The following is a 26227-nucleotide window of genomic DNA, read 5'->3' as shown; positions in this document are numbered from 1 at the left end:
ATGTGTTTCGTTGAAAATTCATGTTCTCATTTCAGTGTAGAAAGGTTCTTCCAGTCTTTAAATCCAATACTTGAAAATTTGTTTTTTGAATCAGAAAACAACTTGCAACAGAAGCAATGAACACAGTCAAGATTTTTAGAATAAACCAGCCAACGATGGTCGATTAATTCACCATTTAAAAGTTTCCGAGTGTAGCATGACACAGAAAAGTGCCTATTATTCTCATCCAGAGGAAAATCAAAGTTAATAACCCTATATGGACCTTTATCAATCACAAAGACTAGCTGATTATTATTCAGAGGTACTGGCCACATACCAATATCACTCCAGTCAAGTGCACATGATTCTGATTTTTCAAACTGAGTTTCTGTTAAGGATGTAGATGGGAACTAATGTCATTATTGGTGGTTTTGTAAGTGGAGTTGTTTTCAAGCGTTGTTCAAATCATGAAGCTTCAATGGTGTTTTTTTTGGATCCAATATCTTCTGTTGTTGTGGGCAAATACTTCAAAATTGCGCCTTTTTGTCTTGAAATCAATGCTTCCTGCAATATTTTTCTCTTTCGTTTCTGTGCACCTGATTCAAACTTTCTTCCTCCAACGTAAGACATTTAAGGGTGTGTTAAATCAAATCAATTAAAGGAACCCTGCAAAGAAAGCATGTTTAATCTAATAAAATTAAAATATACTCTTGTTAAAATTTATATAATAAAAACATTTCATCAAATACCAATGTTTACTTGCAAGAAGTCTTGTTTATAATTATTTTATCCCCATTTTTTATTAAATATTATTGAAATATTTCTTTACTTTTCCTTGCTAATAAACTTAATTCATTTCAAAATCCATTAAAATTGTTTTAAAACAGGATATTATACGAATATGCTGAATTCCTTTCCGCAGTTATTGATTTTATAAGAATATAAATGGTACATATTCACGTCCAAAAAATTCTATTACAATTTTTTTTAAAGAAATGAGTGATTTCTAGGTAATAATAAACTTAGGAGAAATTTCATTATTAATTAGAAGTTATTTTTATTTAAAATAACATTACAAGGAATTTTATAAATATTTTATAAGTTTAGTTTCTTCAAACTGTTCATTGACACCTAGGTAGGTGTTCCTTTCTCCTGAAGGACTTTATTATTAATAAGGAAATTAAATTGATATTCGGACCTTCCCTTAAACTACAAATTGATCTTTCTGGATCTTTCAAGAACTATCTCGCCACTGATGAATGCGGATTTGCGATTGAAATGTAATTAGATTTATTTAAAAATTTTGTCTCAAAAAGAAGAGCGAATCATTAATTTAACCATACGAATATCTTGTCATTCCTAGATGATTGTATCATCTCGAATTAACAACAGAGCCACATTTACCATCAGGCGCATGCTGGGGTCCTCACTCTCGACGGGGCCTCGCTTTAAAGTGCTCAATAACATCTTTATGAAAAGCAGTCTAGTTACCAGTGGCGTAACTATCATTGGGCAGGGGGTGCAATGTACCCGGGCCCATGAAATGGTAGTTATGCCACTGATAATTACAGTTTCGGTTAAGATACTTATTCATAGATATTTAATGAATTAATTTACTACGAATTTTTATATAAATGTCGACTTTTACTTTCAATAAATTCAAATATACCTATAATATTTTTAACCGAAATAAATGTCTGAACCAACTGTTTTACATTGTACTGTTTTGAACTGACCTTTTGGGTACCTCATACTGATGTTGAGCTTAAGGCCTCCAAAAGTATAAATGCGGCCCTGATTACCAAAGTACGAAAATTAAACAAAATTTTGTAACATAAAAATTAGATTCACTTACCAAATGTTGCTAATAGGGTGGCGTAGAAAGCGGTCTTTTTAGAAAAGTTGCCGGGAAGAGAAATTTATCAATGACGAAGAACACTTAAAACTGTTACCTTTGTCTGGTGAAATCTTTTACAATAAACGCAAAATGTTGAGGTAAAAGCTCAAAATTCAGTTATTTCAGAAGAATTTGAATTTCTTTACGTCTTCTTAAACCAGTTATCCAAACACTGATGTATACAAAATACAAGAAATAGAACTGTCGATGTTACCACAACGAACAGTAAAATGAGACTGATCATCTGAAACAACCTCCTTTTTCAAGAAGTTTGGGAAATATTCTTTGAAATGTATTTATGAGAAACTCTTACACAAGCCTTTTGATACATTGTTTCACACATCTGAAAAGTGTGAAACAATGTATCTGTGCCATCTGGAAACTATTAAACGGACCTATCCTCTTACCCTTCATGCTGCGAAAAGGGAAAGGTTCTAAAGAGCCCTTAAAGCAACCCGAGATCCTCTCTCTCTATATACCTATGGTCACAATTTTTGTAAATTTGGAAAGGAGGCAGTAAAACAAACGAGGGAACGTGACAGAAAAGAAACGTTAGGATTTTTGTGAAAAGAAAGTGTGGCAGAGTTAACAGTAATTCCATTCATCCGAACACTGTTATTACTCGGTCATCATTATTTAATCCAAGAACTTGCATTTGCCTCTGTGACTGGGGGCTCCCTTGAATTGGAGGCCCTAGGCAGGTGCCTAGCTGGCCTATGCCTAAGGCCGGCTTGTGGGAATAATTCTCACTGTTGTGGGAATTATCCAATACAGCCCAATGTATACTTGGATACAGAGTGGGGGAGCAGATAGTTAGATCTATGGCAGAAGTGTTTCCTGTGGGAAAATGCATATGAGTATGTGCACCGGTGTTGAGCAGAGTTAGATTGTGTGTGTCCAGTAATATTTCTATTAGTTGCCCTCTTTTATCCAAATGAAGACTTCCCCATAGTAGGTGGTGTCCATTAAAATCACCCATCAAACATATAGGAGATGGTATCTGGGCAAGGAGCTCATCAAAGTCTCTGAGTACATATATTTGGTTCGGTGGAAGATAAATAGAAACAAGAGATAAAATTATTCCAAGTTCTATTCTAACAGTAACAACTTATAAATTAGTTTTTAAGGGTATTTGCCTAGACGGATTAGTAACGGATACTAACACTGCTACACCTCCGGGCTGCAGTTGCTGCATTCCTGTCACACCTGTACAAAGTATATTTCTTTATTGAGGGGGTTACTTGTGGAGTTAAAACGTTTCCTGTAAACAAATGCCTGCTGATTGAAATCTCGGATTAGGTCATAAAGTTCATCTGTATTAGTACGTAGTCCTCGACAATTCCATTGTAACAAACACTGCATTATTTAGTGTTAGTGGTAGGATGATCTGGTTGCTTTTTAGAGGCAGTAGACTTATGACGATCTTTTTTTGGGAAAGGTAGGACGTCCAGTGTCCATGTCTTCTTCAACCTAAATTAATATAGGTTCTTCTTGAGTTTTGTCATCTATGTCCTTTTCTGCTGTATTAATTTGGCTCTTATTAGAGGATTCTTCTTTTGCCATCCTGGTCTCACTTTGGGACCTGATGCCACTAGTAGAGGGAATGTAAATTGGGGTATTACAAGTCTGGTCTCTATTGTTTTGCTTGAAAGCTGGCTGAGGAACTGTAAGCTGAGCTCTAGCCCACTCAGCAAGTGATTTGTCACGCGGAATTGAATCAATGGTTTGAGTAGCAACCAAATGATAATTTTTAGTAGCATTTGCATATGTACTTGCTGGAGCATCTTTCAATATTTGTCGTCTCGCTTTCACTTTATGTCACTTTATGTTCAACTTTAAACTTCTGTATTTTTTTTCCCAGCTTCCATAATTCAAACTTTTTGAATAGGCAGGATGATCCCCCCCCCCTTGCAATTTGGGCAAACTGGAGATATTGCATTACAATTTGTTTGAACGTGATCTTGGGATCCACATTTTGGGCATACAGTGTTTCCTCGACATGTTGTCTGAGAGTCTCAATTTTTGGCATTTTTTACAGCAAATTGGATTTGGAATATAGGGGCAGATACGACAGTTTAGATAACCAGCTTTAACAGTATTTGGTAAGTTTGGCATATTGAAAGTGAGTATTATACTACGGGTTGGAATGAGATTGCCATCCCTATGAGTCAGAATTCTCTTAGCTTGTACGACCTTTTGATCTTTCATTTCTTGCACAAGCTCCTCTTCTGTTACATTCAATAGCTCCCATTTGGAGATAACACCTTTGGAACTATTTAGGGTTGTGTGGAGTGAGATTTTAACAGGAATTCCCCCAAAAGTTGTAAGCTTTAACAACAGTTCAGAATGCTTAGGCTGTGTCATTTCAACTAGTAAATCCCCTGACTGTAACCTTTTGACCATTTTAGGTGATCCAGTGGCATTTTCTTGGAATCTCTGTATCATAAATATAGAGAGTTTACTCACTGGTTGACTAGATAATGAATGGATAATAAGAAAGGTTGGATACTTTGTTTGGTCATTGTCTTTTTTTAAGCGCTTACTTTGCACATTACCTTGATCAGAATTGTACCGATCTTTGGTATTTGAGCTCGAAGGCTCTAATGTTGGGTAGTTTCATTTATCCCTGTCAGCTCCTTTTTGCCCTGGGGGATTAACTTTTCCACGCAGGTTACCGGCCCCGCCATGGGGGGGGGGCAGGAACAGTGCCGCTTGCGGTCAAGCGTAGGAGTTAGTACGGTTAGTAAACTAAGAAAAGGTAAAGAAAAAGGTACTTTTTTTTCTGGCTCTCTTTTTATACTTTTAAAAAGTAGAGCTAATAATGCATTAAGGGCTTATACCTCAGGCTGTGAGAGAGTTAGACTATGTACAAGTTAGGGCAAATGCATCATATTAGTACACATCAATTCTAGATTAGCAAATTATTTGCAAAAGCAGCATCGTTTAAGTCATATCTCATATTGTGAAATACCTTTATGACGAGTTGCCACGACTTTGCACTACTTTGAATAAGTAATGCTTCACCTAAAGGAGAAGACTATTGTTACTTATTCTCAGTGAATATCACTACCCAGAAGGCACCGTTTCAGGGCTATTTGGCCCTTCTTCGGTTATATTTGTTATTTTGGTTTTTAGGAGCATTAGCAACTAAGGCCATATTGCTCCGGGAATATGCGGTGGTCATTTCCTGACCTTTCCACATCCTCCGTATTTGGTGGTGACGGGCTCGAACCCCGGTCTAATCAAGAAGCATGTGCTACACACTGCTGCTCCTTCCCACCCGGCTACGGAGGCGCCCTTTCTTCGGTGGGTGGGTGGGTTGGGTACCCAAGTGATGTAATGATGGCAAAACAGTTATGAAGTAACTGTTTTGCCATCGTTTCACTCTCCCATCTCATTTGGTTTTATTATGTATGGGTTATTTTTACTTTCGCTCTACAGTTATGAAGTAACTGTTTTGCCATCATTACATCACTTGGGTACCTACCCACCCACTGAAGAAGGGCCAAATAGCCCTGAAACAGTGCCGTCTGGGTGGTGGTATCCACCGAGAATAAGTAACAATAGTCTTCTCCTTTAGATGAAGCGTTACTTATTCGAAGCAGTGCAATGTCATGGCAACTTGTGAAGGTATTCACAATATGAGATATGACTTAAACGATGCAGCTTTTGCAAATAATTTGCTAATCTAGAATTGGCTGTGTAAAGGAGAAGACTATCGTTACTTATTCTCAGTGAATACCACTACCCAGAAGGCACCGCTTCAGGGCTATTTGGCCCTTCTTCGGTTATATTTGTTATTTTGGTTTTTAGGAGCATTAGCAACTAAGGCCATATTGCTCCGGGAATATGCGGTGGTCATTTCCTGACCTTTCCACATCCTCCGTATTTGGTGGTGACGGGCTCGAACCCCGGTCTAATCAAGAAGCATGTGCTACACACTGCTGCTCCTTCCCACCCGGCTACGGAGGCGCCCTTTCTTCGGTGGGTGGGTGGGTTGGGTACCCAAGTGATGTAATGATGGCAAAACAGTTATGAAGTAACTGTTTTGCCATCGTTTCACTCTCCCATCTCATTTGGTTTTATTATGTATGGGTTATTTTTACTTTCGCTCTACAGTTATGAAGTAACTGTTTTGCCATCATTACATCACTTGGGTACCTACCCACCCACTGAAGAAGGGCCAAATAGCCCTGAAACAGTGCCGTCTGGGTGGTGGTATCCACCGAGAATAAGTAACAATAGTCTTCTCCTTTAGATGAAGCGTTACTTATTCGAAGCAGTGCAATGTCATGGCAACTTGTGAAGGTATTCACAATATGAGATATGACTTAAACGATGCAGCTTTTGCAAATAATTTGCTAATCTAGAATTGGCTGTGTAAAGGAGAAGACTATCGTTACTTATTCTCAGTGAATACCACTACCCAGAAGGCACCGCTTCAGGGCTATTTGGCCCTTCTTCGGTGGGTGGGTTGGGTACCCAAGTGATGTAATGATGGCAAAAACAGTTACTTCATAATTGTTTTGCCATCGTTTCGCTCTCCCACCCCATTTGGTTTTATTATGTATGGGTTATTTTTACTTTCGCTCTACAGTTATGAAGTAACTGTTTTGCCATCATTACATCACTTGGGTACCTACCCACCCACCGAAGAAGGGCCAAATAGCCCTGAAACGGTGCCGTCCAGGTGGTGGTATCCACCGAGAATAAGTAACAATAGTCTTCCCCTTTAGAAGAAGCGTTACTTATTCGAAGCAGTGCAATGTCATGGCAACTTGTGAAGGTATTCACAATATGAGATATGACTTAAACGATGCAGTTTTTGCAAATAATTTGCTAATCTAGAATTGGCTGTGTACTAATATGATGCATTTGCAGTAACTTGTACAAAGTAATGTAGTGCAATTCGAAGTAGTGCAATGTCATGGCAACTCGTCGTGAAGGTATTCACAATATGAGATATGACTTAAACGATGCTGCTTTTGCAAATAATTTGCTAATCTAGAATTGGCTGTGTACTAATATGATGCATTTGCACTAACTTGTACAAAGTAGAGCTAATTAACAAAAGGTCTTATAAAATGAAGTAAAACAAGAAAAAAAACTCAGTAGCTCTAGAAAAATTACTCTAGGAAGTTGCAGATCGCTTGGCCACAGAAACGCTTGGCACCCAGGGCTGTGCCATGAGAGGGGTGCTGCTACATTTAATTTAATTGGCTTTTTCTAAAATATTTTTATTATTTGGTATCGTACATTTTGGCTTTTCTAAATTATTTTAGGAGATTTCTTTCTGCAGTACTCTTTCTCCCCCCCCCCCTTCACCACCAATTTGGTTTTATTATGTATGGGTTGTTTTTACTTTCGCTCTACTGGTTGGCCATGCTACTGGCATATAATTTTATCTTAATTTATTATTAGCAGCATGTGGTGGAATATGCATTAATGGAGACACTGATGTTCGCAATACTAATTTTCTTTTTTGTTTTCTTTTCATGGTAGTAGTGAGTCGATATGCTAACGCTGTGTTTGTACTGTCCTCTATAGCCTAATATTTCCTATATGCTCTTAGTGGTATGGTGTTTCGTGTGAGCGTTAGGTTCTGTTCTATTATGATTTTTCACTGCATAAGGGCCACATTATTCAAATCCATTGCATTCGTGGATCAATCAATCTATTGGTTCATGTATGCATGGATTTGTCTAATGTTTGTAATGCAGTGATTCCCTGGCCTTGTGGTCATCCATCGAGATGATGTATACTGATCAGTCTATTTATTTTATTTTAATTTAGTTTTGTTGGTCCAGTGTTGTAGATATTTTTCATCTTCTCTTTTAGTGATATTTCACATAATTTGGACCTAGTGCCATTAATGGGGTGCTGCTAAATTTCATTTAATTGGCTTTTTCTAAAATATTTTATTATTTGGTATCGTATATTTCAGCTTTTCTAAATTATTTTAGGAGTGTTCTTTCTGCAATACTCTTTCTCTCCTCCCCTATTTGGTTTTATTATGTATGGTTTATTTTTACTTGTTCTCTACTTGTTGGCCATGCTACTGGAATATGCATTATGCAGCCACTGATGTTTGCAATATTAATTTTCTTTTTCTTTTTTTCTTTATGATAATTAGTTAAAGTTTTCATTCTATACATATAAGGTACAAGCTAAAAGTTTCCAGACCGGGGAAAAATAAAATTAATTCAGACTTATGTTAGTTACATTGTCCCATTCAAAGTAGTTGTCTCCAGAGTTTATACATCAATCCCAGCACTTTCCCCCACTGTTTGAAGCAACTCTGTAACTCCTGTTTAATGTTGTTGTCCAACATTATCTGTATTTCAGCTTGAATTTCCATGATGTCTTAAAATCTTTGTCCTTTTCATTGGATTTTCATTTTGGGGAACAGGAAGAAGTTGCAAGAGGCTATCACCATTTTGTTCTTGGCTAAAAACTGCTGAACTGAAAAAGGCATGTTGTGATGAAGAAGCCAATTCTGAGTGTGCCATTTTTGTGGGCATTTTCTCTTGACATCATCCATGAAATAACTTAGGACCCCAGTGTAGAACTGGTAATTTGGAGCTTGAGATGTTGGACTTTTCCACTGGGAGAACTGCTGCTTTGTTTCTGGGTCATAACCAAAAATTCCAGCTTTTATCTCCTGTTATGGGCTTGGAAAGGAAGGCTCTCTCTTTCTCCCCCCCCCTCTGGCCTGTGTTTGCAGGTCCCTGAACACACAAAGCCAGTTCTGTTTCTGTTTCTCCAGAACAACCTTTCTCCATATATATTTGTTGAAAATTATTATAACCTACAGAATCTGAAGTCATATGTCATCAACTTTCTTGTCCTTTTCATACCAAGTTTGGTCTGTGTGTTGAGGGGAGAGGAAGGGACATTTGAGAGGAAAAACCTGTGGTTCATTATTTCTCATGGTTACCCAGATGATGCTTTTTAAGAACAAATTGTTTTTTTAATTGTTACAGGAAATATTCACGAGCTTTTTTTTTTTTTTTTTTTTTTTTAATTATTCATCTCATTGTTATACTTGAGTTTTAGCAAAATAAAGTATAGTATAATTGAAATGATAAACTAAAATAAAGTGAGGGCTTTTTGTTCAAGTTCTAGAAAATAGTTCAAAATATATAAAATGTAGTGTTACCTGATGACACTTGCTTTAGTAAGGAAGCTGCACCATGGGATATTCCTTTTACAAAGGCTCGAGGACCATGCAACAAACCATGATATGGAAAAAGAATGAAATCTGTTACTCCACTTCCAACAGCACGAGCAAATCCTGCAGGATTGCCTAACAGGTCTAATGAGCCAACAACCCACCCTGAAGAAAAAATTATGAAATACCATATATTAAAACAAGTTAGTATAGGTGTTAGCACAGAAGTTATAAATCACAATTTCCTGATATTCCTCAACTTTTTCCCTGAAGACTTCCCTTAAGTGTGCAAAAATGGAGATGGACTGTTTCATTAAGTGATTCTTCTTGTAATGTTAAAACATTTCAGCTTCCTTATATGCTATACTATTAAACAAGAAAAAAAAAAAAAGAAAAAAAAAAAAAAAAAGAGCTATATTGCTAAAATATAGCTTTTTTTTTCTCTTTATTTCACAGAACCTTTTATTGACACAATATTTAATGTGTAGGCTTACCTTTGGCTAAATACCACTATATCCTCATTGGTAGTTTCCGAAACAATTTCCAATAATAGGAAGGTAGTGTTTTGGCCATTTGTCCTTCAAAATAATAGTTAATTCCATTGATTCTGTGCATGCTGGCCTGAATTCTATTTATTATGAGCATGCTGGCCTGACCTGAAGTTCAATAGAGTTAAGGTGAAGACTCTGCACAAGCCAATGAAGCTTTTGCATGCTCATGTCTTCAACAGGCCTTCCCTATACTGTTGCCACATTGAGGGAAGAGTGGAACTGTCTAGAACAGGGTTTTTCAACCGTGGTTCCGCGGAACCCTAAGGTTCTACGAGATGTTGCTAGAGGTTCCGTGGAACCCTAGGGCTTTAAGAGATGTCGCCGCGAGAGATCATCATTGAAAAAAAAAAAAAAATAAATAAGCATCGCTTTTTTGAACTTCATGTGCTGTGCGATGCTAGCACTCGCAGCGATGGACAGTGACCAAGCAGCCCCGTTAGCAATTTCGTTTAAAATAAATTAAAAAATGTAAAATAAATTCAATTGAATTTATTTTACATTTTTTGTGTGTGTGGGTGTACTGATTGTTGTCGGAGTACAATATGTTTTATTTTTCAATACATAAATTTGTCACATAGTCTAGCTATGACCAGTGTTGTCATTTCAGCCCCTTTCATGCTAGACTAGGCCTTTTTCTTGTTTATTTGAAAATAAAAACTACAAGGACTTGGAATGAGTTATTACTATGCTAACAAGAGATACATCTGAATTCGGATCCTTTTATCCTGGCATATGTCAATGATGTTCTGAAACTGACAATATATTGGGAGGAACCCCTTCTGTAATTGTCGTTCCTGTGGTGTTTGGAGACGGAAATAAACAATGACTAGGCAGAGTAAAGCATCTACTTCAGTCACTTTAAAGCATGAAGTTTTGTTAAATTTATGGTTTTGAGGTTCATTTTCCCATTTTCACAACAACATTCTACCCTTGTCTACTGCTTTGTTTCTAAGCTAACAGGCCTTGGACTTTGTCGCTGGCCATGAATATTACATTTTATAACCTTTTTATGTGTATCTCCTCTGTTTTTGTTTGTGGTGGGAAAATATGTCACAAAAGTTACTTGAAGGAGTAACTTGGGAAATGAAACAAAAAAAAAAAAAAAAAAAAAAGAGATGTCCATTTTGCTTTTTTGGCAGTTCTGCAGCTGTTATATACTATTCTGTGATTCTGCATTGTCAAGTGGAGTGATTCTACATTTTCAAGTTTCACAGAGCATGCAAAATATTTGCCCTTTACCATCATTCTTTTCTAACTTGTGCCAGAAAGGCTGAAGATGTAAGTAAATTTATTATTCCAGTTTTCATTAGTTTGCATGAAAGAGCATTCACAAATATGAATGATCCATGATGTTGGCGATCGTCAAATTGTCCAGTTTTGATACTAATATATGTTACTCAATGCTGTAGATTTATTTTACTATTCTTTGCATTTTGTTATAATCTGACAGAACAATTTGTAATTTTATTACTCTGGTGTCAGTAATTTTTTTTTTTATTTAAAATTTGTTGAAGGGTCATTTCTCTGATCAGAGAAAGATATAATATGAAGTTCGAAAAGTTATTTTTCTTGTCTATCCTCCCCTTTTTTTTACGCTCAGTGAACAATGAATGCACACCTCTGAATAGAGAAGTATGAATTGATTTGCTTTATGTGTGCAATGCAATGCCAATTTTGCAGTGATTCTTTAATAAGTGATTTTAATATTCCATGTAAGTAAATTTATTATTACAGTTTTCATAAGTTTTCATGATGGAACATTCACAAATTATGAATGGTCCATGATGTTGGTGATCATCAAACGTATAGTTTGTGATACTAATATATGGGGTGGTGAGAATCATAGTGGTGTAAGTCAGTAATTTTATAAATATGAGCTGTTCATATTTCTCACCTTCTCTAGGTGTCCACTGTTTAGTTTCATAGCAAAGTAAGTTAAAGTTGTAGTTCTAACCAAGAGATGTCAGCACATATTTTGAATAATTAACAATATGAGTAAAAGGTTTAGAATCATAGTGAAGTAAGTCTGACTTACACCATTCTGTTCCTAAAGAGCTTGTATGATGGAGGTTATGTTTCAAGTTTGAATTATTGTAGCAAGATGTCTTTTCATATTTCGTATTTCACGTTTTCATGTAGCAAGATGTCTTTTAAGTTGAAATTTCAATAAATGGAGGATTTTAACTTGGAATCTTGAGAAATGGAGCACATCAAGAGGCCAACCAAGTAGAAGAAGCATGCCAAGAAACTGTCTTCAGACATAGAAAACGTAAAAGGAAAGAGTTAAAAAGTGCTGTAGCCAGAAGACTTCGCAATTCAGGTCAGGTGTATGTGAATTCAAAAGGAACACAAGTTGAGTGTAAGCAGTTTGAAAACTTAGATTGTGGTTGTAAAAAAAGATGCAAAGAGTCCTTAACAGAAGAGGAAAGGAGAAAGAAATTTGATAATTTTATATCCATGGCCGAATATTAATTTTATATCCATTTCTCGACAGAATGCATATTTATGCAGTTTTATATATCATGAACCTGTAAAGCAAAGGCTGCCTTGGAATGGCAGTTAGGGAGGTTTTTTTTTTTTTAGGAGCATTAGCAACTAGGGCCATATTGCTCTGGGATATGCGGTGGTCATTCCCTGACCTTTCTGCATCCTCCGTATTTGGTGGTGACAGGCTTGAACCCCGGTCTGATCAAGAAGCATGTGCTACGCACTGCTGCTCCTTCCCACTTGGCTACGGAGGCACCTGGTTAGGGAGGAAAGCAATGTACAAATCTGTCTTACATTCAAAAAGAAAATACCACAGTATGTGTTTGTAAAAAATTTCTTCTCGATAATTTTGTTGTACCTGATGGAAAGGTGACAATAGCTTTAGAAAAAGTAAGGAAGGAAGTCTGCATAAGATTTAAGGGGTAAACATATAGCGGGACAAAAGATAACTGACAAACAAAAACAGTTACCCAAGGATCACATTAATATTTTCCCAGCATTTGGAAGTCATTACACTCAAAAAGATAATCCGAACAGGAAGTTCCTTAGCCCTGACTTGAATAGTGTGAGCAAATAGAGACTGAACCTCTTAAAGAGTATTACTATAGATATGTCTTAAACTTAGGATTTAATTTACATTTTCATGTTCCTTGAAAGGACACTTGCAAGGCCTGGGCAAGTATAAACAGTCAGTTGATGTAGAAAGGGACAAAGAAAGGACAGGTGATTTGGAGGAGCAACATTTTTTGCTTTAGGCAAAAGCAGAGAAAGCAAGAAATCAACTAAAGGGCTGAACAGGAAAAAGGCCTGAGGAAATTACGACATCTATACAATCACGATAGATTTACAAAAAGCCCTGCCATTCCCAAAATTAACTGTTTTTGAGGCCTACTATAGGTGCAGTATGTACTGCTATAATTTAGATTTGCATGATGTTAGAAATAACCTTGGTTACATGTATGTTTGCGATAAGACCAATGTATCCAGAAGTTCCCAAGAGACTGCTTCTTGCCCGACTGAGCATATTAAGTTAAACAAAAAAAAAAGCATGTGATGATAAACAGTGACACGTGCACTGGCCAAAATCAGAATGTCAAGGTATCCTTATCATTAATGAAACTGATTCAAGAAACTTCAGTTGAAGTCATAGACTGCAAATTCGTGGTTTCTAGCCACTCTTACCTTCCAAATGACTCAGACTTTGGGCTGATTGAGCAAGCTGGAAAAAACAAGATTATCTATGTTCCAAATGGATGGTATGATACTATGAAGTCTGCCAGAAGACACAATAGGTTTATGGTTGTAAAGATGCAACAAGATGACTTTTTGAAAACAGAAGCTCTTGAAAAAGGCATAACAAAACAGAAGAAGAATGTTGAAGGTGAAAATGTAAACTGGTTGAAGATAGTGGCTCCATTATGAAAAAGGAAAACCTGTTCACCATTTTCTACAAGTGTACATTGGATGAAGACATCCTTTTAGGGAACTGAATATCAAACCCAATAAGGAGGGTCAACCCAAGAGCTTGAAAAAAAAATTGAACAAGAAAAGTTGTATAATAGTCCTAGAGTGCTGAACTTTCTAAAGAAAAGAGACATGTTATACCTTCTCAAATACATCCCTCCAGTTCACCATGATTATTTAAAGGTATTAGAAGCTCAAAAAAAGTTAACGATCTTAAACAGTAGTTTGTTTGTGGTGACAGCGTTTGATGATTATCGAATTAGTGATGATGACTTTTTAATTGCTTTTTTTAAAAAAATGAGATCGACAAAAAGCAACTTTCTAAAGTCAACTATAATTTTTTTTTAATTTTGTGACCATCTTTTACATTATAATTAAATTTATTATGTTCATCTTAGCTTTTTTATGATCATTCTGCAACAACTAAGACAATATTAACTATTTTGACAAAAAATTCCCAATGTGCCTATTGCTCAAGTTTTTTAAAATTTTGTTCATCATCATCATCATCATCAGCCATTTTCAATCCACCGCAGGATGAAGGCCTCTCCAGCAACTTTTGTTGTGACAGCACGACAAAACAAAACAAAACAAATTTTGTTATAGTGTACTATAACAAAAGTTGTATGATGGAAACAGAAGTTCTTGAAAAAGGCATAACAAAACGGAAGAAGAATGTTGAAGGCAAAAATGTAAACTGGTTGAAGATACGGTGGCTCCATTATGAAAAAGGAAAACCCATTCACGGTTTTCTACAAGTGTACATTGGATGAAGGCATTGTTTTCAGGGAACTGAATGTCAAACCCAATAAGGAGCGTCGACCTAAGAGCTTGAAAAGTACTGAACAAATATCAGAATAGACTGACTTACACCACTATGAATGTCAAGCCTCAAAATGTATTCCCAATTGATAAAGAGGGATCTAAGAGTGACATGAGTAATTATAGGGAAAAAATATAATCTTTTCTGTATGCAATCATAGTTTTGATAACACAGTTATCACCTTACACTGCTGACCAAAAAATTGAATATTAACAAAAATTGTCAAGCTCATGTAAATTTAAAAGTTTTTTTAACCCCCAGGTGTATCCCAATTCATTAAATAAAATTTTTTTGAGTTTTTTTACAAATGCAAACACAAAACACCTTGTTCTCAAAAATCAGAATAGACTGACTTACACTACTATGAATCTCAACCCTCCATATGTTACTCATTGCTATAGATTTATTTTATTTCATTTTTATTATTTTTTACAATTTGACAGAACTATTTGCAATTTTATTACTCTGATATCAGTATTTTTTTTTTTTTCTCTTATCTGTATTCTGAGAAAATTTCCTGACTATATAAGAATTTGATTGACATTAACGCAAGTCCTTTTGTACTTAAATTTAATGGGTATACAGGCCTATTCCAATTATAAGTGTTTTTTTCTGCAGAAGGACCTTATGACAGAAAGGTAAGTGTGTCTTATACATTAATTGGCAACACTGCAATGTGCACTGTATACAAATTATTACAAATGTGAACAAATAATCACAAAATATAGTTGTGTTATTATTATTTTTAGGTAATACAAAAGTCAGTGTTATAATTAATTAAAAATTAATAATAATTGCCTATTTCTGTTATTGTTTACTTACTTTTATTATTTTCATAATCAAATTTTTATACAGTCAGGAAATTGTTTTTTATTCTTTCTGAATATGCATTGAAATAGCTATTTTCCCAGAATACAGATAAGAGAGAAAGAAGGAAAAAAAAAAAAAAACAAACAAAAAAACTGCATGTACGTAGTACATTGCCGGTATATAGATTAGCAGATACAGTGAGTGTTATACATGCTCAGTCAAGTCGGAACTGCTTTGTCAGAATATGATTCACAGCAGGTTGGAGCTGGCAGTGACTTGCGAGCTGACCGTGACTCCCGACACTAAACTGCAGGATTACCTTATTATCAATACATACCAATTTCAATATTTTATTCTTGCATCATTAATACCCATCAAAATTGCCATCCACCCAGTATTTTATTTCTTTGTTCCAAAAAAGTAAAAATGAAAATATGATCGGTAATTTTCTGAAACAACCAGTAATATGTTGAGCTTCTTTTTTTAAAAGGCAAGAAAAATATCCTTCTGATTAGTTTTGTTTATATTATCAAAATGTCTGGTCAATTGCTAAAAAATTATAATAATATAAAAATAATAAAGAATTAATAGTTTTAGTTTTTCATTATTTCAAAATATTGAGGGGCCAATATTGAATTTTTCAAGGGGCCTGCCAGCATGCTCCAATCAGGCCCCGCATTTGCGAAGGCTGGCACTGCGTATGGCAGTGCGCTGTATGTCCGTGTTCATTTGGTTTAGTCTATTTTCACTTTTTGACACGAGATAGGAAAGGTCGTTGATAACTGGTGAGCTCTGTATTGCATGGAAGGGAGGCTGGTAGGCTGATGACGTCAGAGTTTCCCACCCGAGTTAGCGAAAAACTCTACCGATGTAATAAAAAATCAGAGGGAATTTTCATTCTAAAGAAGGCACTCATCAATGGTTGGCTCAATGAGGGGTTTCATACTCTCGTGTAAAAAAATACAATCCCGATGTTGTCACAACACACTGCTTTCTTCACAGAGAGGTGCTGGTGTCAAAATCCCTTGGAGATGAAATGAAAAAAGTTCTGGATGCTACAAAAATGGTAAACTTTATTAAACAAAGACCAGTTCACTTGAGAACATTTAAAAAACTGTTAAAATCTGGATAAAGAGCATATAAAATCTCCTGCTACATACAGAAATCCAGTGGCTTAGCAGAGGAAGTTTTCAACAGGGTGTTTGAGCTGAGAGGTGAATTGCAGGAGTACTTTCAAGAAAATAATAGGCCAGATTTGCTGAGTGCTTTGAAGATGAAGAATGGCTGCAGAAACTAGCCTACTTAGCAGAAATTTTTCATCACATGAACCAGTTGAATAAGTCTCTGCAAGGCCCTGGAGAAAATGATGTTACAAAAGGAAATCTTGAAATGTTTCCACTGCTGCTTGGGCTTGAGAGTGGGGAAGGATATCAGAAAGTCCCAAGTCTTATTGAAAACCACATGGAAGAACTACAAAACAAAACTGAACAGTATTTTCTGTCCCTTTCAACACAAGTGTATAACTGGGAGAGGAACCCATTCTCTGAGATGAAATGAAAAAAGAACTTGACTTTGAGAAAAGAGGAAGAACTTTGTGAGCTGCAGTCTGATCGCACACTCAAGATGAGATTTATTGATCTGAGCCTAGACAAGTTCTGGATTTCTTTGAAAGAAGAGTATCCTTCCATTCATAGGAAAGCAATCAACATTTTGCTGCAGTTTTCAAGTACCTACATGTGTGAGCAAGCATTTGAGCAAGGACAGAAATCGTCTCATTTCAGTTGAAGATGAAATGTGTGTGTGCTTATCTCAAGTTCGACCCAGAATTGAGTATTTGTACAGCAGAAAACAAGCCTTTCACATTAAAGAGGTAAATTTCATTCATTATTTTTAGTTTCAAAAATAACATTTTTTTATGACTGTATTTTTGCCTATAATACTATATTTTTAGGCCTATATTTTTATGCATATATAGGTCTAAAATCAAGTAGGAAATTATAAAATAGGAAAACTGAAGTTTCTTCTATCAACACTATTGTGTTGATAGAAGATAGAATTGACTTGCATTAGAGTTAATGTCCTTTGTGGGGGAGGGGGAAACCACACAAAAAGAGTAGACTAATAAGTTTGCCAAAATAAACAGATACACAGAACAATATTATTCTCTACTCAAAAAAGCATTGACAATTATTATTGGATTATTATATCTACCACTATATAATATCGATGTAGATACACCATAGTTTACCCATAAATTTGAACTACGTATGTAGTGTGAAAGGCATCATTATAATTGTATCTTATATTGTGGGTGCCTTCACAACAAGATAGCTGGTATTGCACTACTTCAAATAAATAACACTTCTCTAGTAGGGAAGACTACTGTTATTTATTTTCAGTGGATAGGAAGCTAGTTGGCTTCATCATCAGTGAGTGGGCAGGTACCCTGGTAATGCAACATGCCATCACAGTTATGAAGTTATTTCCACAATATGGGTGGTGGTATCCACTGAAAATAAATAACAGCAGTCTTCTCTACTAGAGAAGCATTATTTATTTGAAGTAGTGCAATACCATCGTTTAATTGTATCTCATATTGTGGGTAAAGGCACCCATAATATGAGATATAATTAAAACGATGCCTTTCAAACTACATATGTAGTTCAAATTTATGGGTAAACTATGGTGTATCTACACCAATATTATATAGTTAATTACCGAAACCCATAAGAAATTATGCCTTGTGCATTTCATCTTCTAATACATTATTATTCATACACCATTTGGCATCTCTCATATTGTGGAAATAACTTTGCAACTGTGATGGCATGTTGCATTACCAGGGTACTTACCCGCCCACTGATGATGAAGCCAAATAGCTTCGAAATGATTGTCTGAGGCCGGTTTGTGATTTGTTTCATTCAGATGTGTTCTACTCGTTCTGAAGGTTGAGGAAAGTGTCCAAGGTTAGCGGTGGTCCTTCCAGCTGAGGGAACCCCCTTGTGGGGAACCTCCTTTAGGAGGGTAGTAAGTGATCGATTTTCTTTTGCTTTACATTTATTTGAACTTTATTTCTGCCAAATTAGGTATTTTATTTTTTAGTTTTGCTGGTGTCAAGGCAGGACACAGGATTTTTTTTATACATTTTTCTTAAGGAACGGAGACTAATTATGGCACAGTTTTTTAGAGAAAGGGCAGTGGAGTTTCAGACTACAGAGGTTTGTCCAATTAGAGAGGTAATGCAGGGAGTGACTCAGGTTGTTTTGGTTCACGAGATAAAAGGATTAACTCCATTACCGAGGCAGAAATATCAGTTGGTCTTGAAAACAGTAGAGGCAAGAGAAAAGGTTTTGAAAGGGTTTTCTATTAGAAATGTCATGATCAAACCTGTGCAAATTGGTAACATATGCAAAGTGATTACTATTGACAGGTTTCTGGTAGAAATGTCTAATAGTCCTGTCGAGAGCTTTTTAACAAGTTTGGTAAGGTTGTTAAGATTCACAGGAAAGAATATGAGGAATGGCCAGGCGTAGAAACACGTACGGTGAAAATTCACATTGACATGAAAACGCTCATGCCAGACATTATCGATTTGACGGATCACAGGTTATTAATAAATTACCCAGGAGCTCAGAAAGTTTGTTTGAGGTGTGGAGGTAAAGACCATTTGGGAGCAGAATGCCAAAAATCACATTTTAATTGTAATAGCACAGGTCATATTACGGCCAACTGCCTCAATAATTGTAAAAAATGCAGAGCTTCCATGCATAAATTCATTCAATGCCCAGAACGCACGTTTGCCGAAAGAGTTGCTGGTGGGGGGGGGACAGCAGAAAGATATGTTGTTGTTGTTATTTGGTTTTTAGGAGCATTAGCAACTAAGGCCATACTGCTCCAGGGATATGCGGTGGTCATTCCCTGACCTTTCCACATCCTCCGTATTTGGTGGCTCACAGGCTCGAACCTGAGAACTCGAAAGCTGAGAACTACACAGCGAAGAATGGAACGAATTATATTGGGAATCAGACTGTTAGATAAGAAGAGAAACACGTGGATTAGGCAGCAAACTCAAGTAAAGGACATTCTTATCAAAACTAAAGAACTAAAATGGTCTTGGGCAGGACACATAGCTCGAAGACATGATGACAGACGGACTAAGAAAATAACAGAATGGTACCCAAGAGGAGCTAGAAGAAAACCTGGAAGACAAAGGTGGAGATGGATAGATGAAATTCATGAGTTTTTGGGTAGTAAATGGATGGCCAGTGCTCAAAACAGAAGGAACTGGAAAGTTGCTGGAGAGGGGCCTTCATCCTGCAGTGGATTGAAAATGGCTGATGATGATGATGATGATGAGGCTCGAACCCCAGTCTAATCAAGAAGCATGTGTTATGCACTGCTGCTCCTGCCCACCTGGCTACGGAGGCGCCACCAAAAGATATGCCTAATGCTGAGAGCGCGGAAACTATAGTAGCGCAGAGGGGTGAGACGCAGATTAAAGAAATCACACCAAAATTTACAATAGCGTACGATATGGCGGCAACACAACCGGAACATGCAGAACTGACTGAGGACATGGAAGCGGAAAATACAGTACGAAATGTACATAAGCGGGAGTGAGAAGGAAGAAATAAGTTGTAAAACTAAAAGAGCAAAAGGGGGAATAGAGGAAATTCAAGAAGAGACCGAAACAAAACAAATAGAGGGGAAAGAGGAATCAATTTTGTCAGACGGTAAGAAAGTGCAAAACACTTTCGGTGCCAGATTCGAATTCAGATGGTATACAAACAAGGGAATAGCGTTAGCATTAGTAGAGGCATATGATGCAAGAAAGCAAGCTTATGCAGCATCAGCAAAAAAAAAAAAAAACTTCCACTTCACCCCTCCGTTCGTTCGAAATACCTGTCCAGCTGAGCCTTACATTTATTTAGGCTATCAACTTCCACAACAAGGGATGGAAGTCTGTTCCACCAACCAACTACCCGCTGACTAAAGGCAAATTTCCGCACATCTATCCTACGTCTGTCTTTCCTCAATTTAAATTTATGCCCTCTCAGGTGATTATTCTGAGCAAGAGGAAGAATCCCATCAGCATCGAGCATGCTCAAACCATTCAAGGCTTTATACACCTCTATCAGATCACCTCGCTGGTGCCTAGTCTCCAGACACTGTAATTTGCAAAATTTAAGCCTTTCTTCGTAAGAGCAACCCTTTGTTCCATTCACTAATCTGGTTGCCCTTCTCTGTACTCGTTCCAGCAGCTCTACATCCTTCTTAAAATGAGGCCTCCAGACCTGTATACAGTACTCAAGGTGTGGCCTGACCATTGCCTTATACAAGGGAATAATCACCTCCTTATCCCTGCTAGAAAAATTCTTGTATATCATTGACAAAACACCATGAGCTACTCTTGCAGCCCATCTGCACTGCTCAGAGAACTTCATATCTGCCTGCACAATTACCCCCAGATCCTTTTCATTCTCTACCATTGTCAGTGTAGTACCACAGAGTTGATACATTGCTCTGGGGTCGCTGTTTCCCATATGTAGTACTTTACATTTGTCAATGTTAAACTTCATTTGCCACCTCTTTTTTAAAAATCTATACTGCTTTCATTCCAAAGCATGGATGGGATTTAATGAAAATTGGTAACTGGAGACCTATAAGGTTGGCTAATTGTGACTACAAAATATTTGCAAAGATTTTGATAGCTAAGTTAAAACACGAGGTAACCCAGGTAATTAGAAGCACACAGTGCTACTGTATACCAGGGAGGCAGATAGAATATAACCTTTGGCTATTAAAAGATATATTAGAATATCGGAAACGAAAGAGTTACAATTTAGCGTTAGTAGCAATCGACCTAGAAAAGGCTTCTGATAGAATCGACCGAGACTACCTTTTCTCTATAATTAAAGATACAAACATAGGATCTCAGTTGTTTACAGTCCTGAGAAATCTATATACACGTAGTAGCAGAAGACTTTTCATAAATGGAGAAATTTCAAAAAACATGAAAATTGATAGGGGAGTAAAACAAGGATGTCCGCTTAGTCCTTTGTTATTTATGTTAGCACTGGAACCACTACTGGGAAGAATAGACAGAACTGAGGCCATTCAGGGGATACCGTTGCCAAAGCCGGCAGAGCAGTGTAAATGCATAGTGTATGCGGATGATGTTACTGCCACTCTCAGTACGAGTTATGCGGTGGAAGAAAATAGAGATCTTTTGGTAAGAAGTCGGGGTTAAACATAAACGAAGATAAAACTGGGATCAAATTGTTAGGGGACTGGGTACATCGGCCTTTAGCACAACAAGAAGTGGAGTCAGATAAATAGATTCAAATATTGGGAGTTCCGTTTAGAGAGAGTCCCATGCTACCTGTAGGAGGGCTCACCACTAAAATATGGGAAAGTTTAAAAGAGTGGGAAGTGGGACAATTTTCTTTTGAGAACAAATCCATCATTGTTAGAACCGTAATTCTTCCTATAATCTTATACATGGTGTTTATAATGGGAATCACAGCTAGGACAATGAGACGATTTTACATTCCAACATTTCAGTTTCTATGGGGAGGAAAACAGCAATAGTTAGCGCAGAAATTTTTATTTTTACCATGGGAAGATGGGGCAATAAGTATTCCAAAAATTAATTTGAGGTGTAGCTGTAAGAGACTGCTGGAAGTGGCTAATATGGTGCAATCTAACCATTTAGTAGCGATACTGATAAAATATTTTATGGGATTTAATAATTAAAGGCGGCAATTAGGACCAAAAGCAGAGACAATTCTATATATTACAAAAAATTCGGGATATGTGCATGCAGTTAAAGGAGAAAGATATGGATCCCTTTAAGGGTGGTTAAAAATGACTGTTTAACTCAGAAAATCCAAATTTAGGAAACCATAATGTGCAGTTTGTTTTTAAAAAATCTAAAAATTGGTGGAAACTACCCATCGTCTATTGACTTTTCATGGAGGGTTGGTTACGGAAATATACCAGTGAATGATATCACATATAGATTTAGTCAGACAGGCAACAGATTATGCCAATTTTGTACCGAAATTGAAACAGTGCACCATTTATTTTATTACAGTTGATTCGTGCAGAAAGTTTGGAAGAGAATTTGTAGATTTTTGAGGATAAGATACTTCATGCTGGGGGAGGTAATTTACTTGCAATTCGATCATCCCTTGAGCAAGAAAAAAAAAATGTTCATGATATTTTTAATTACAGAGGCAAAATATCATGTGTGGAAGCTTCGAAAACGGAAAAGGTTTGGGACCTTTAGGGGATCCTTTTGGGACTTGAAACAAACTATGTCTGCTTCCATGCAAAGGTTTTTACAGTTGGAAAAATGGAGTTTAGGGTCTGATAAGTTTCTGAAAAGGTAGGGAGAGCCACCTCTTCTGTGCAGTTTGGTTGTAGATGAGGTTCATCTAAAGTACTGGTTTTAGTTATTTAGAAAAAAAAAAAAAAAAAAAGCACCTGGGTTTTTTTTCTTTTATTACAAAATTCAGTTTTCTTGATAAAAATCTAGATCTCTTAGGCTCTCATCAAAACAGTTCCATGATACAGGTTTGAATTTTATAACTCATTTGTTTGGTTTAATAGATTTGGTCCAATGGGTTATTTTTCACATTAAATTCACAAATAGCTTTGAAACGATCGTCTTAATTAAGATTTTTCATGATTTAGGTTTGGATTTTATTAGTCATTTGTTTGGTTTAATAGATCTGGTCCAATGGGTTTTATTTTTTTCACATTAAATTCAAACTAGCTTTGAAACGATCGTCTGGGTAGTGGTATCCATTGAAAATAAATAACAGCAGTCTTCTCTACTAGAGAAGCATTATTTATTTGAAGTATTCAATACCAGCTATCTCATTGTGAAGGCACCCACAATATGAGATACAATTAAAACAATGCCTTCACACTACATAAGTAGTTCAAATTTATGGGTAAACTATAGTGTATCTACACCAATTATATAGTGTATCTACACCAAAACCCATAAGAAATTATGCCTTGTGCATTTCATCTTCTAATATATCTACCACTTACTGATCACATTAACATACTGTGAGTTGTAGTAGATATAATAATTTTTATGCAGGGGTTCCCTGAGACTAAAATTATTTCAAGGGTTACTCCAGGGTAAAAAGGTTGAGAAAGGCTGGTCTAGAATGACAGTTCTACATGGAATTCATTGTTCCAAGAATTACTGTTAATTATTACTGACAATTATTCAAGACCAAACCATAAGAAATAAATCCAGAAGTCAACAATGCCTTCAACCAACTTCCCAATTGGAAAAAAAAAAAGTACCCTGGTCTGGTAAATAACATTCTCTGGGCATCCAGCAGACCCAAACACTGTCATCAAATTTGAAAACCACATACTGTGATTTCATCATTCCATAACTAGGAACTCCAGGAACCAACTACAATATAAACTTTTTAAAAAATAGCTAAATGTAAAAATCTGAAATTTTTTATTTGAATGCTAGTAGTACTGAAGGTTTTTTCAGAAAATATTAATTCAAAATTTTAAACTGCAGTTACATTATAAGCTTTTGAAGAGTTATATCATTAACCCTATGATATTACTAATTAACAAAAAAAACAAAAAAAAAAAAAAAAACCCACAATTCTGCATCATTTAAATTGAGCTCAGCTCTGCAAATTATTATTATTATTTGAATAATCACTAACACCATGAATGCAATACTTAGTTTTTATGGTATGACTAGGAAAAATCAGAAATCAGTGATGGATCATACACCAGGTAAGTCAACATGGTACATCATGTGCTGTGATGTTTGTACTAGTAGTAGTAATGGCAAATGATTCAAGAAAGCAAGCATACATAGCATCAGCAAAAAAAAAAAAAAAAAAAACACATACACACACACACACTTCACCCATTCTTACCCTCCAAGAATATGTGCAGTTCTCCTTGAATTTATTCAAAATATCCACTTCCACAACAATCGACCTCTCGCTGACTGAAGGAAAACTTATACATATCTATCCTGCAACCATTTTTCCTTACCTTAAATTTCTGTCCCCTCATGTGTAGTCTCAGCAAGAGGAAGAATGTCATTCACATTCAGCTTACTTGATCCATTCAAGGCCTTAAACACCTCAATCTGATCATCTTCAGGCGCCTAGTCTCCAGATGTTGCAATTTGTAGAACTGAAGCCTTTCTAGGTAAGAGCACCCTTTTGTTCTCTTCACCAAACTGGTTGTTGTCCTCTGCACCCATTCCAGCAGATCAACATCTTTCCTAAAGTGAGGCCTCCAGACCAGTATACAATACTCTAGATCAGAGGTTCCCAAACTTTCTTGGTTCACGGCACCCTTAGTGTCCCAGTAATATTTTCATTGCACCCCTAAGTCAAAAGAAATACCTAATACAGTGGTTTTTGATCCTTTAATAATCCAATTCTGTGCGTGTGTGTAATATTAAAAAAATAATGTTATATGATAGTTATTCACTACGAGTCACAGCGGTATAACTGTCCCATCACATACAGAGGAAATGCTGTACCTGAAGCCTGTCTAGAGGCTATAAGGTGGCAGCCCCTCCACTAGACTTACCCCGCGAAAGGCTGATAACCTATCCGGGGGACATTCTAAATACTCGAAATAAGCTCAAGGGAAAAAACTGGACAGATCTCAAGGGTAACGACCTAGGCAGTGGATATAGGACTACGATTAAGGAACTTAAAGTAGCAACTTGGAACGTTAGGGGAATAAATTACAAATTAGATGAATTGGCCATGGAACTAGAAAATAGAAATATTGACATAGCAGTCATTACCGAAACAAAAAAGAAGAACAAAGGATCCAAAGAAATAGGTAACTTCATAATGATATACTCCGGCGTACCAAGTGAAATGTGGCCATCATAGGGAGTTGGTGTTATAATAACTGTATTTGCCTTCTCCTTCTTGAATAACTTCTCATGTGTGAATGTAGATGCAAAATACTCATTTAGTTCAGCAGCTATCTGAGACTGATCATCTACAGTCAAACCATTGATATCAAGTGGACCAATCTGATTCATCCCCTTCCTTTTAGAGTTTATATAAGTAAAAAAGTCTTTGCTGTTTTTCTTTGCATCCTTTACCAAAGACTTTTCATAATCTGCCTTCGCTTGCCTAACCTCCTTCGTGACTTGATTACAGACTAGCTTGTATCTACCATAGGCTTAGGCTTCTGTGTCACCTTACAATTTATGTTAACCCATGCATTTTTCTTCTCTGCCACAAGTCTCATTAGTTCATCTGACATCCATTTGGGCTTAAACCTAGAGCAGTATTTCTTATTTGGAATAAAAAGCCTAGTAGCTTCCAAAATTAATTCCTTGAATGCTTTTCATTTAGAATTTGCTGTTGGTAACATCATCAGTTGGTCCCACTGTATAGAACCTAAAACATCTCTCTGAGACCACTGTAGTCGCCTTTACGAAAGCAAAAACTCTTCCCTTTACCCCTAATGGCAGTTACATCTTTAAGTAAATCCCGCATCAGTACACTGTGATCACTGTCTCCTAGCGGTTCCTTTATCTGTAAATTCTTAATGCATGAATAATCAATGCTGGTAATCAGATCAAGAGTTTTACTCCCTCTTGTTGCCTCTCTAACATGCTGCTGTAGAAAACAGTCATCCAATAAATCTACAAAAGCCTTACTAGTGTGTGAGTGACCAACCCACAAGTTCCAGTCTATATCCGGGAAGTTAAAATCCCTCATTATAAGACACTGATTTACTGGCCCGCTCTATTTCTCTGTATAATTGTTCATTGTATTCATCAGAGTCAGGCCTATAACAAACTTCTACCCTTATTTTTGCTTTCCCAGTGCTTATGTCACACCAAACTTATTCAACATTGCACTGTCCATCTATGTCAACTGGATGCACTTCCTTAGATTTTTTATGTGTTTCTTAACTAACAGCATAACTCCTCCTCCCTTCCTATCCTTTCTGTACACATTGTACTCCCCAAATTCCAATCCTGAATCCCTTATATCTGAGTG

The 26227-nt window shown here is 36.5% G+C and overlaps 1 protein-coding gene across 2 annotated transcripts in view; it reads right to left on the bottom strand.

Annotated features, from left to right (window-relative positions):
* The window catches only part of Vps13B (vacuolar protein sorting 13B), a 965007-nt gene that overhangs the window by 78561 nt on the left and 860219 nt on the right, over positions 1-26227 (bottom strand). For both annotated transcript variants that reach the window (XM_090386413.1, XM_090386414.1), the window contains exon 45: positions 9036-9212. In XM_090386413.1, coding sequence (XP_090242539.1) covers positions 9036-9212 — 177 coding nt within the window. The remainder of the gene's footprint in view (positions 1-9035; positions 9213-26227) is intronic.

The sequence above is a fragment of the Mastigoproctus giganteus genome, chromosome 12, assembly GCF_048544385.1.
Source record: "Mastigoproctus giganteus isolate SK-2022 chromosome 12, ASM4854438v1, whole genome shotgun sequence".
NCBI lineage: Eukaryota > Metazoa > Arthropoda > Arachnida > Uropygi > Thelyphonidae > Mastigoproctus > Mastigoproctus giganteus.
This window is presented reverse-complemented; position numbering and strand designations above follow the sequence as displayed.